At 54.1% G+C, this 13,303-nt stretch overlaps 1 protein-coding gene across 1 annotated transcript in view; it reads right to left on the reverse strand.

Moving 5' to 3' along the window:
• Positions 1-7,737: 7,737 nt before the first annotated feature.
• Positions 7,738-13,303, reverse strand: part of LOC144949676 (1-phosphatidylinositol 4,5-bisphosphate phosphodiesterase gamma-1-like) — a 66,032-nt gene continuing 60,466 nt past the window's right edge. Inside the window, exons 31-33 of the mRNA XM_078879680.1 lie at positions 12,728-12,816; positions 11,019-11,317; positions 7,738-9,656 (exon numbers count right to left, since the gene is read on the reverse strand). Of these exons, the coding sequence (XP_078735806.1) occupies positions 9,590-9,656; positions 11,019-11,317; positions 12,728-12,816 (455 nt within the window). The 3' untranslated portion in view covers positions 7,738-9,589. The remainder of the gene's footprint in view (positions 9,657-11,018; positions 11,318-12,727; positions 12,817-13,303) is intronic.

Below are 13,303 nucleotides of genomic sequence, written 5' to 3' on the forward strand. Positions count from 1 at the left end.
TACTTTTTACGCACTTTTGAAGGAGGTCTGGCCGTAATTTCCTCCTCTTCACTACTCGATATTGACAACAAGGGCGCAGACATCTTGGACTAATGTTTACCTCTCGTCCCAAAAAAGCGGCCACATTATTGGTCTAGCGGGAAGCACGTGACAATTGTTCCGCGAAGCCTCATCACTGATGATCAAAATGTGATTACGCGAGGAAAGAAATATTGCCGACTTTAAACAGTAATACAAAATAAACTGCAGGATTAGACATGGAGAACTTTTATTTTCACGCCCAAAAACAATAAATCTTTTTATTAAAATGAAAATAATTTAGTGCCCCATATATGGGAACGGGATTAAACGTAGAACGTCTTCACCTTACGGCCTACATTTAAAAAAACATGCATTTAGAGTATTCGGCTTCTATACATTTCCATACGATAAGCCACTTCATCGGCCTATCATTTGTGATGGCCAGGTCGCTTCTGAAAGAGCTACATAGCTCAGGTGGGCCTTAACTGGTCAAATAAAACACATTCCTGCGGAGGGAGCTGGTAGGAACGTTGGGTTGCTCGGTCAATGGCCAGGGTCAACGGCGGCGTGATGTATTCCGCAAATATGTCCGACTGAGGGCGGGCACAAGCCGGCGTGAGTAGGTTAAACGTTGAGTTTTATAAGGGCACCACGGGGTGACCAGCCCCTCCCCACCCAGCCCCTCCCCACCCAGCCCCTCCCCACCCAGCCCCTCCCCACCCAGCCCCTCCCCACCCAGCCCCTCCCCACCCAGCCCCTCCCCACCCTCCCTTCCCCTCCCCACCCTCCCTTCCCCTCCCCACCCTCCCTTCCCCTCCCCACCCTCCCTTCCCCTCCCCACCCTCCCTTCCCCTCCCCACCCTCCCTTCCCCTCCCCACCCTCCCTTCCCCTCCCCACCCTCCCTTCCCCTCCCCACCCTCCCTTCCCCTCCCCACCCTCCCCTTTCCACCCAGCCCCACCCCTCCCATTTTTGGATGCACGACGGACGGACACAATGATCCCCTGTGGGCTGGTGTAACCAGGAGGTTCCTACCAGTAAAATAATTTCAATAGTTGAGATAAATCTGGAGTCATGCTGAACAGAGATGGAGACTCCACTTGCCCGCATCGTTGGACATTTCCAGGAAACCTTGGTGAAAAAAAACATTTCATTCCAATAAATTTTGAGGGGCGTGTATTATTGCTGTTAAAAGAAAACAATGGGCTTTGGGTGTTTGTATGTCCACAATAAAGACCACTCGGCAGCTTCTGGAAGTAAATGTTTTATTGGAAATTACATGATCGATATGGATAAACAGAGAGCAATGACATGGCTACATGGAGCCAGTTTGTAGTCTACAAAGATGAGACTCGAAAAAATTAAGGGGGGGGGGGTGGGGAAACAATATAAAAAGCGACACACAACGTAGTTTATTAACGACTATGTTTTAAAGTATTAAACGCAACTGAACCTCGGCAGCGGTTTGACAAATACATGATTAAAAAATTACGCAATAAATCAAAAGGCAGTGAAAGCTGTAAAAATGGAACTGCAATGGACTTGAGGGGGGGGGGTGGTGAGATAGGGTCGGGTCGCACTGTAAAATTAAAACCTAAAAATCTTTCACAGCGCCGAGTCCTTTCCTTTCAACACGAGAGGTCGCTTATGTTGGTCTCTAACGGCCGCGTGTCCGTGCAAGAGCCCGCGACGTCTTCCGTCGGTCCTCGCACAGCGTTTTTAACGAAGCATTTTTTTGTGCGATCGTTCTATCACCGTTCTTGACTGGCTGCCACCTCGCCTTGAGCCGGGGCCCACCCTTGCCATACACGTGCGCGCGCGCACAGAGTGAAAAATACACAGGCAAGGTCACGGGAAAGGGCGCTGCTGCGCGTTGATGGTGGCGGTTCCTTCCGGAGCGACCGTCCAAAAAAAAATTCCAAGCCGTCCATGAAGTGGCGAGGGGCAGTAAATTGCGTTCACGAACTCCGCTAGGTTCCGCCGCCTTAAATCGGGAGGCTGCCGAGATTTGCTGTAATGAAAAACACTCCTGCAACCAAGCAGAACCCACTTTGGGGGGGGGGGGGGTGGTTACTATGGTTGTGTTAACGGCCATGCCATAAATAAACTGTAGGGCGGGGAGACAAAGGGGATGCCGGATTTGGGATGGGATTGGGCGATGGGGTTCGGGGCTTCCGACGAGTTGCAGCGCTCCTCCAGAGTGGGGGTATTTTAACATGAGTAGCAGCGCACGCACCCTCCTCAGCGCGAGCCAAACTGCAGTGCAGGCAAAACTTCGTGTGTGGGGGGTCGGGGGGGGGTCCGGCGAGGTCAGTTTCACTGCCAGCGGCTACTAGCACACCCGCACGTCAACGTTATCGGCTTCCCGAACCAACTTGAGCCGTCATTGGCAGGCTAGCACAGTGCGGGTGCCCCTCAGCACAGCAAGGATGCTGGGTTATATTCCCGATTTTGGGTGCCTTGTGTGCGGAGTTTGTATTCTCCCCCCTCCCCCCCCATGCTGCTTGGGTTTGCTCCAGGTTCTCCGATTTCCTCCCACAGCTCAAAACGTTCAATGTCACTGGCGTCGGACAAACATCCCAGTGGCAGGACCCTCTTTGAAAGAGAGGCTCCGGACTGCCGTGTGGTTTTCCTGGGTGAAACGAGCGATTATTACTGGCAGGGTCGCGAGGCGTTTGCTCGACGACCCCTAGTAGCGGTGAACGGTCCCCTACCCGACGGTTCCGTTTTACGAGCGGCTGAGTCGCGGCCGTAGAGCTTCGTAAGCGAACGCTACAAAAAAGACAGCAAGAGATTAGGCTGGGTAGTGAATATAAATGTCGGCGCTCGGTTTCGTCGGTTTTTTTGGGGGACACCGCACTCCTGGGTCTCTCCGCGTGCGCCGAGGATTGTACTGCAGCACAGTGATGCTGCCTACGCGTCGCTAAAACATTCAAAGGAGAATCGACAAGGTAAAGTGCAAGATAGAAATACACCATCTGAACAGGACGCAAGACGTAATCATCGCAGGACTGTTACATCGTTTTTAGCGAGTACAATTCCAGGCCCTTAGCACAGGTAGCCCCCCCCTCCCCACAGTGGCCTACACCGCCTGTATTGAGCACAGTGCGGTAGGTCGTAGGCAGTGGAGGGCATCGTTGTACTATCACACGTCCGTGCTACCACGTCCGCCGTCTTCGCGAAAAACCGCGCCAATCGGCGTGGCGAATCGCGGTCAGGTAAACCGTCATCACGGCCCATGCAGTGTGAGGTGTGAGGAGGCCCTTATCCAGCAGTGGATTGACAATGGCTGCCGCGGGTACCTTTCCAGGGTGGAGTTGTTTGACCATCAGTGTCGCTTGCCATCCAGCAGAATTCACTCTTTGAATTCGATATTCTACACACTCGAGCAGATCCTTGCAGGACCACACGGTCATGTCGTTTCTCAAATAAAACTTCACGCTCAACGCACACCAAAGTCGTGCCCTACCGTGTGCAACACAAACTTGTCCGCGGTGTTGCATTTCCCAAACCACTGTGGACAAAGCGATCGAGGGCCGCCCACACTCGGCATGTAGGCGTGAGAGAAGCGGCCCAGAGGTTAGCGCAGCGTGCCATCCACCTGGCGACCTGAGTTCGAACCATCGCCACGGCTAACATCACAGGGGCGAGTAAATGTACGAAGTGGTCCAAGGGATCACCCCTTTAGCAACCGGCACGAACTATGGCCAAACAACTCCCGTGACTTACACGGAAGCGAGGAAGCCTTCGCCGAGCAAGGCCGGACGGCGGTAAGCTAAAACTATCGGCATGCGCAGGTGAGGTGGGGTTGTTATCAATAGTTCCCCAGACGGAAACATTTTGCATCCAAACACTCGGTACAACAGTCGGCGTCAGTGCGATCCCTGAGTTGAGGAAACGTCAAGTAGTAATTAACATTGTCATAGGTTCACAGACGCCTCCCTGGCATCCAAGACTGGGTCCACGCAAAATACTTAAAACACCTTCCCCCATTTGAAATCGATGGCAAATAAAAGCTGGCGGCCACCTTCCGGATCGTAACGCTAACCGTGCCGCAACACAAACCCCGACCTGTACCCGTGTGTCGTGAAGCGATGACAATTTTACGACTGCAATTGTAAGATAATGGGGCGAGGCTTTTTTTTTTCTCATCTCTTCACTTGAAACTCATCGTGACGTCTCTTAAGAGACGTTAAAGCCATTTCTGTTTTTAGGACACTTCAGCAAATTACTTGACCCGGGTCGTTAAACGTAGCAAGTTTTTGACACGTGTGCGCTTCGGAGAAAACCTTGCTCCAACGCTTAACTCCTTAGGGCCGGGGGCATCGACATGCCACACGGACCGAGCGTTCGTTTCAGCGTTGAACACTGCAATCAAACAAACGGACCTCTTAACCCTTTCCCGCTCCGAGACGTCTGCAAGTTGCAGGGTGGGTGTCCCATTCAACACCGAATCTCGGAACCCGCAAGCAGTTCAGTGTTAATATTATTTAGAGGCGGCATAGCGCCGCTGTTTTTGAAGACATTGTGCTCACCGCAGAGAACTGTAGCGACACGACCGCCGCACTCTATGATAGCTGGTGCAAAACTGTGCCCACACGCCCCCCTCCCGCATGGCATTGTTCTTCCGATGACGTACCGTGTACCTACACGGAACGGAATCAGAAAGGAGACCGATGACGTACATGCACGCTAAAACACACACACAGCTTGGTGTGCGATTGTTTTTCCTTAAGGGGGGTAAAGTCGCAGGGTGTAGTTGTAATCGCGTGTCGTCGGCAAACAACGCGCAAGGTCAGACCTTTCCGCTCAGTAGCTCACCATCCTCCCTCCTGCAAGAGATCTGCATCTTAGAACTGCATAGCGCCGGAGGCTAACATGACAGAAAGGATATTTCACCCTTTCGCGCACAAACTATTAAAAGCAAAAAACCAAAGTTTGTTTTTGGTTTAACGCGAGTTGTAGGGGTGTTATGGAACCCCTTCCAAGTTTGTTTTAAAAACGCCACAATTTTCACGAGCGTATAATTTTGGGTGACACTCGCACATCACGCGTCGAATAGCCGCCCAGTGACCATGGATCACGAAGTGGGGGGGGGGTTTAAAACGCCATCAGTCTCCGACGAGGCGGTGGCCGTTCCGATTGGATCGCACGCACGTGGACGGGCACGTGGACGGGCACGAGTCTCCACAGACGGGTCGCCATTCTGTGACCGCCGGGTAACCCACAGCCGCGACTGTGGGCGGACTGTGCGCTCTTCCCAACGAGGACGCGTGGCGGCTTTAGTGTTTACGCCCCAGCGCAAACATTTCGAAACAATTTTTTTTTCTTTTTACAAACAGATAAGTGCTTAGCTTTTTTGTTTTGCCCAAGACCACAGCTGTGGAATGTGAAACGTAAACTCACGCTCGTCGGCGGCGCGTTACCCTTGGGGTGTTGCAAGGTGGGGGGGGGGGGCATTTCCATCACACGGGGCTTTGCCCTCGTGGCGACGGTTAACGGTATCCACGTGCCGCCACCTTTCTGCCAAGACGCCGTTGGCAGCGAAATCGTCTCCCCGTTCCTCACGCGGGTTTGGAGGCAATTCACTGCTCATCTCCGTTTGCAGCCAGGCAGGGGAAATTCCACCTTATGGCTCACGCGCACTCCATAAATGGTATAAATGGTAGATACAACCGCCGACGACTTCCCACAAAGCGGTACTCACAAACACGCAGCGTCGATCAAATGAGTCCACGTAGCCGAACCGTGCCAGTTCATGATGCACACGTAGCAAAGGTTAAGCGAACGGCTCAGCCCTGGCTTGAACTGGAAAGGAGAACACAATTTTGTCGGTTTCACGGCGATTAAACTAAAAAGTGGGGATTGAAGCAACGTCTTAAGGCCCACGGTGCGTCCAACGTTTCGCGGACCGAAACCGAACACCGTCGCATCAGCAGTGCCAAGTTGGCGTTTCTTCTCCTCCGTGCCCCTCAGCTGTACCACCAGCCCCCCCCCCCCTTTCCCAAGAAATCTTTAACATACAACTCGTCCGGCATAAATGTTGTAGTGTACTTCCTAGTGTTCTCCTGCCAAACTGAAACTCGTAATGCTTTAAGACGCACTCGTGACATTGCAACCGACTCCGAGCGGCGGACAGTTTCCTGATCCCCGATATACTCCACATCGCCGAGCGCACGGCAGTGCTGCTCGGCGTTCGTTAAATCGCAGAGCGACTTTTTGGTTGCGACGACGGAACTATTGACGACGACGACGACACAAAGGGCGACGGGCGTGCGAGCTCGTGCAAATGCCAACACGTCGGAGCGCCGCGCAGCGCAACCACCAAAACGTGCGCGCAAACGACGCCGGCGTTTCGTCGTCGTCGTCGTCAAAACACGGGAGAGCAATTGCTCGCGTTTGTATAAAACACGTCTGTGATTGTGGCGCAGCGGCGGCACATGCGTACAGAGTGCCGTTAAGATTCTCCGTTGAACACATGCACAATTTATCGTAGCTTCTGAAATGTTTTTGTTTGTTTTTCGTTAAGAAAAGACGAGAGATTGAGGTTAGGAGGAGAGATGCGAGCCCGCGCGCCGGCGTCCGTTGTGACGCCTTCGTGCAATGGAAAAAGGTTCTCCTCTTTGCCGCTTAGTCCATTTTTTTATGGAACAGAAATTTTAAAAACCTTTTAAAGTTGCTTGCTCAGGTGAAGTATTGGGAGCAGCCGGCGGAGGGGGGGGGGCACACGTGGATGAGGTGCAGTCCCCACCTACACAGGGGATGCCACTTAAGTGCGCACCCCCCCCCCCCCCCCCAATTTTTCATTAGCAACAAAAACTCGAGGCCTGGGACAAATGCTCCCTTTTAACCCCCCCCCTCTCCCGCTACCTCTTTGCAGCCCTGGGTGGCAACTTAAATCAGGACCCTCCGATGCCAATCTGGCTACAGCAGAGGGAAGGTCAGAAGAGGCGGGGGCACCGCTCGATTTTCAATCGCGTTCTTCGCGCGGTTTGCTCGGTGACGTGCCATTGGCCCCGTGTTGCGATCAGTAGTGGCCCCCATTGAGGCCTCCTCAACCGTGGCGTTCAGATTGCGACAAAGACACCAACCATCGGGCGGCCCAAGCTACGCATCATTTATGCCTGGTCTGCGCTCTATTAAAACTTTCTAAAAAGCCTATTTTTATTTTACCAGGTAAGGCCCACCGAGTTATATAGCTATATATAGTGACCTGGCTATCACAAATGACAGACCAATGAAGCGGCTTTTCACGTGGAAATGTATAGCAGCCAAAGACTCTAAACGCACGTTCATTCTAAATGTGGTGGGAAAAACCAGAGGACCTGGAGAAAGATACACGTGACCACGGGGAGAGAGAGACACGCAAACTCCAAATATACAGCAGCAGGCGCCAGGGTCAGGATCGAACCCACGACCTCCTGTATACCAGGCGAGATAGGAAACATCTTGCCACCGCAGCCAAACATCCCAATATAGAATCGCAGACCTCAGGCAATCGTTGATGGCGGTTCTGGCCGCCGTCATCGTTTGTGGTTTCCCTCACCTCCGAATCACTCTCTACTCTCGGAGTCAGAGATAATTGTGCGCGTGTTTATAATGATCAATTCCGTGCCTTAAGAGGTTCGTGCGTGGGCCGGATCGGTTTGGGCTGAGAGATATTCATGGCCCCCCCCCCCGCACCCCCCCCTACACCCCCCCCTACACCCCCCGACCACCGAATGTTTGCACCGCGGTCGCCGAAGGTCAAGCGCTCGGCACACGGACGGCCCGCGATCCGGTTCAGACGCCAACAACATAAATAAAAAATGAAATTACCAGGGGTGGCGAGCTCATCCCCGTTGTTTTAGTGTCTGCATTGAAGTCGTCCGATTATTTAAAATAAATAAATAACCGTAGCCTAATCATGATAATAGGAATAATACACCGCACATAGAGATGTTTAAAACTCCCCAATCACGGCGCTGTCGTCCCCCCTTTTAATGCGTCGCTGTTTGGGCACGGCAAGCAGGCAAAGGTTAATTTAAGTTAAAATTATTACCGTATTTTCTCTTTCCTTCTCTCCGGGGCTCGGTTTGAAGCCGACCTCAGCTCAACCAAAGCCCGAGCGTTCACCAGACGCTTGCACAACGCACGAATAAATACGTTCGGTAACGTTAGGTCACGCCAAGGTTCATCTTCCTGGGGGTCCTTAACGCCACCTTTCCTCCCACCCCCCCCCCCCCCAATCCACTCACAGCCTCTCCTCCGCTCCCCCTTCTCCGTTTCTCCTCGAACAAGAGACCCGCATTTCGGTCCCGAAAGATCTCGTCCTCACAACGCCACCACCACCACCGAGCTCGCACCACCACCGAGCTACCAGCGTTACATTCGTAAGACGGTAAGAAAATGGAAAGAAAAAAAAGCTGAACAAGTCCAGCTTTTTACCAAAACTGAAAACCTAAAACTGTCTCTCCCCCCCCCCTCCCCGCAACGGGACAGAAGCATCAGGGCTCACAGTATGTGTGCACGCAGGCGCGTTGGGCACACAACGGCTTTGCTACGCTGCCGATACGCAGACAGGCGGGAGGGCGGTCCAAGCGCTGCCCATCGCCCGATCTCGGCCAGTGGGGGGCGATGAACGTTCAGAGGAGGCGTGCGCCCGGCCCAGCTGTGCGCGTCTTCTCCCGCGCGGTTGCGAGGACGAGCGCGCCCAACCGTGGGACCAGCAACGGCCGTACCGCGTCGGCTAACTCACAGCAGCGGGGGTGATGCCCGTGATGCGACGCGTCGCCTGCCTGAAACGTTTCACGAAGTAAAAAAAAATTGCACCGGGCAGCGTTATCCTCCCCATGGGGGGGGGGGGGGGGAGATGGGAGAGCTGGGAAGAACGTGCTAATTTAGGCCTGGCTACGGGATGGTGTCGGGCTGCGTACATAATAACGGAAAGCGAAGATGGGAAAAGCTCCGGCAGCTCCCGGGAAGAACGTCACATGCACGCGGGCGTGCGTCGGTTCCGTCCCGAGTTCTCTTCGGCTGCCCGCCGCCACAACCCCGAGCGGCGTCGCAAACTGCGGCGAGCGTGAAAGCACCCTTGTGTGAATTTTTCTTTTCTATTCTATAAGGGAAAGGCACCGGAGGAGTAAAGAGGCACGGACGCCCAGAACGGCAGCCGCCGCGGGCCGGAGCGCCGGGTGACCGAAGGCCAACGATCAACCGATCGGCGGCAAAGACGCTCCCGATGATGATGTGACCCCCCCGTTCGGCTCCCTCCCCACCACCCCCCCCCTCCCCCGCAGGCGTGGGGAGGGGGGGGATGACTATGCGTTTGGTCAAGGCGGTCGGTGGTGAAACGAATGCCGAGTCCTCGTCGCGTTCGTGCAACTCCTGGCTTGCCGCGACGGTGACGGCGACGTCGCTCGGCACGTTGTTTTGTTTCTCCCTCTCTCCTTCTTTCGTTTGCCCGATTCTCTTCGCGGGCACCGGCACGCAGAGGCCGCACCACCAGCTCTTTGCGCTCACAAGTTGCGTTCGCGAAGGTTGGTTGGAGGATGTTCGGCAGCAACGTCCGTGCCAGCCTTTTTTGTTTTTTAGAATCCTCTGCGTGCCTGATTGGTCATTTCTCGCCTCCGACGGTCTTCCTTCTTCTCTCTCAACCTGCGCGGAAAATTTGCAGAACCGGTGATGTCATGGTGACGACAATCGCAAACAACCAAGGCAGGTGGCGGCTGGCGGGCCACATCTGGCCCACGAAGGCTCGGAGTGGCCCGAGATACCGATTTAGGAATAATGGAGATACATCTAATGGTACCTCCCCCCTTGCCAGTATCAAAATATAAGAATAGGTTTTACCCTTTCTGGCAATAAAACAGTTGTGTTAAGATGTTAAAACACCAAACTGAAACCTTTTGCACGGATTGATGTCTGCATTAACCACATATACTTGTGGTGAACATGCAAACAAAAAAATGATCTGATAGTATGTGCATTGTCTTTGAAACTGATTGGTCCACACCAGAGATAGCTTTCTTTAGAGTCTAGTCTCGAACATTGATAGACTGGAGGTTTGAGACCAGCGACGGCCGTACCGCGTCAGCTAACTCACAGCCGCGGGGGTGATGATGCGACGCGTCGCCTGTGGTTATAAAAGAAAAAAAAAATCGCACCAGGCAGCGTTTTCCTCCCCGCGGGGAGGGGGGGGGAGATGAGAGAGCTGGGAGGAACGTGCTAATTTATGCCTGGCTATGGGATGGTGTTGGGCTGCGTAGATAATAACGGAAAGCAAAGATGCGAAAACCTCCGGCAGATCCCGGGAAGAACGTCACATGCACGCGGGCGTGCGTCGGTTCCGTCACGAGCTAGACCAGAGGTTTGAGACGAGGCTCTAAAGAAAGTTGTCTCTGGTGTGGACCAATCAGTTTCAAACACAATGCACATACTGTCAGAGCATGATTTTTGTTTGCATGTTCACTACAAGTTTACGTGGTTAATGCAGACATGATTCCTTGCAAAAGGTTTCTGTTTGGCGTTTTAACAGCTTAACACAACTGTTGTGTTGCCAGAAAGGGTAAAACCTATTCTTAGCATAACGGAGGAAGGATTTGCATTTACAGGGTGCTCCTCCGATTAGCACGGTTGTTACGTACGGTGCAAAAGAAGTTTAACATGCATCATTACATACATATGCCCTACAAACTCGGAACACCTTCCATCTCATCTCGGCGACTCCGATGCCCAACTGTAGTTTTTTTTACTTTCGTTTTTATCCTACATTAGTGAGACGCAAGGAAGGTGAACGAGCAATCGTGACGAGACAGCTGGAGACGAGAGGTAGAGATGAAGCGGTCACGTGTACGGGGGCGTCGTGACGTCACAACGCAACACGTATGGCATCACGTGCCCCCCCCGCCCCCCCCCCCAATATTATTCCACGGCCCGCTGCAAGGAAACCAGGGCTCAAGCACCGCCGGCTGAGTCGACAGCCGCAAACGACAACAACAACCGCAGCCGTGGTCGTACCTGGTGTTCCTCTCCTCCGTGAGCTGCACCAGCTGCTCCTGCGTGGCCCTCAGCTCGTCCAGCTGCTGCTGGTAGTGCCGATAGCGCGCGTCGAAGGACGAGTCCGCCGCTCGTCCGTTAGTCCCACCGCCGCCGCCACCGTTGCCGCCGTTGCCGCCGTTGCCGCCGTTGCCGCCGTTGCCGCCGTTGCCGCCGTTGCCGCCGTTGCCGCCCTCCAGCGCCGCCAGCTGCCCCCGCAGCTCCGTGGTGCGGTCGCGCAGCCGCTGGATGGACGAGTAGAGGTCGTCCTCGCCCTCCTCCTGCGCGGCGGAGCGGCAGGGGCGAGAGTCTACGCGGTGCTGCGGTTCGGGAGCACGTCCACTTGCCCCCCCTTAAGCTCTTCGTTTATACGGGAAGAGGTGTAACACCACACACCTCTTCCTAACCGCTGTTACCAATGCCCTTTACAGGACGCTTTGCCAATTGCTCATTTGGAGTTTGCATGTCTCTCTCGGTCTCTCCCCTTGATTGCGTGGATTTATCTCCGGGTCCTCCGGTTTGTCCCTCCACATCGGGAAGTCGCTCATTCTCCTCTGCTGCCCCCGTCGTCTGAAACTCCATTCCCCCAGCCGTCCGTGCTCTCGACTGCCTGCCTCTCTTCCAGTTCAGGCTCGGGGTCTCTTCATCCTGCCTTTAAATGGTGCCACGGTGGCGAGACGTTAACTACCTCGCTTGGTATACAGGAGGTCGTGGGTTTGATCCAGACCCTGTATATTTGGAGTTTGTGTGTTCTCCCAGTGGTCACGTGGATTGTTCTCCAGGTATTTGGCTGCTATAAATTTCCACATGATGTTAAGCCACTTCGTTAAGCTATCATTTGGGGCCAGGTCGCTTCTGAAAAAGAGATGGATAGCTCGGTTGGGCCTCAGCTGGTAAATTTTTTTTTTATTTAAGTTCAATTAATTAGTCAAATCAATAAATTTCGCTACGTTTCGTTTTTCTTCCAGCGCAAAGGTTATGACGACGGTGCTTCTCGCCATGTTTCACTGACGGTATCGTCTGCATTAGTAACGCCACCACCCGCTTCGTTCAATCGCCGGCAGCGTTTTTCAGATATTCGCCAGGTATGTGCGCGCGAGTCTTTGAGTGTCGCTACGAGTCTGTGGGTTTCTACGCAACCCTACGAATCTCCACGGCAGTCTCCGTCAAACAAAGCGTGGACCGCTACGGTCACCCCCCACTGGCCGCTTCGATCACTCGCTGGCAGCGTTTCGGGTATTTCGCCACGACGCTGCACGCGAAGCCTTTCACTGGCTCACTCACTAGCTCACCGACCTCCACACAAACGCTAAAATCAGCTTAGCGCGCTTTCGCTTTGGGTTGGATCACGAGAATATAAATTCTGATGAAGCCGGTCGTAATCGCCAGGGAAACGTACTCGAATTGTACCGAAGTAGTAACTAATTGGCATGTTTTGTGTACGTGACAAACCTTACCAAGTGGCTGTGTCGGGTGATTGGCGGGTTTAACGATGCGATCTAACCCAAGAAAACCCCTTTATTATGGACGAAAATCAACGCCTCGCCGTACGAACGAAGAAGAAGCGGAATTCGCCGGTCTCTGGCGGAACGTGCGGAACGTCCGTCTGTCCGTCGCTCGAGAGCCACGCGCTCGCCCACCACCCGACGTGCCGGCGCCGGTGCCGGCGGCGGGGCCGAGCCAGCCGTCACCTTCGCGTTGGTGACGTCAATGTGAATGAGCAGCGAGGCGAGCTCCAGCTCCTCGCTGTAGCTGTTCTTCAGCGGCACCGAGCGGTACCCTGCAGCGAGAGCGCAGCGAGCGGTTAAGAGCCGGCCCTGAACAAGGCCGTGCGCAGCATGCACACAAACAAGGACGCACGCGCGGGGCGCCGGTGACGACACGCGACGCGCAAGGCATGACGGGAGGGACCGAGCCCGTGGCCGCGGTCGTGCCTTGCGCGGTCGAGACGTCACGGTGCGTTATCACTCGAAGCGCGTGGCCGACGAGGCTTCTCAAGAAACTCCACGGCATCTCCCACATCTCCCGCTTACCACCCCCCAGCTCGAGGCCCCCTCCTCATCCCGACGACCTCGGCTACTGCAGCTCTCCCCCCTCCACGGCCTCCCCCAATCCCTCACCCTTCAAACCCCAAACACGTCATCCCATTACTCCGATCGATTAAAATGACTACTGATACGATCCCGGATCAATGTTAAAATCGCACTCACCGTTTTCCAAAGTCCTACATGGACTTCCCACGACCTACCTATCCCCTCATCTCACTC

This window comes from Lampetra fluviatilis, chromosome 54 (genome assembly GCF_964198595.1).
Source record: "Lampetra fluviatilis chromosome 54, kcLamFluv1.1, whole genome shotgun sequence".
Classification (NCBI taxonomy): Eukaryota; Metazoa; Chordata; class Hyperoartia; order Petromyzontiformes; family Petromyzontidae; genus Lampetra; species Lampetra fluviatilis.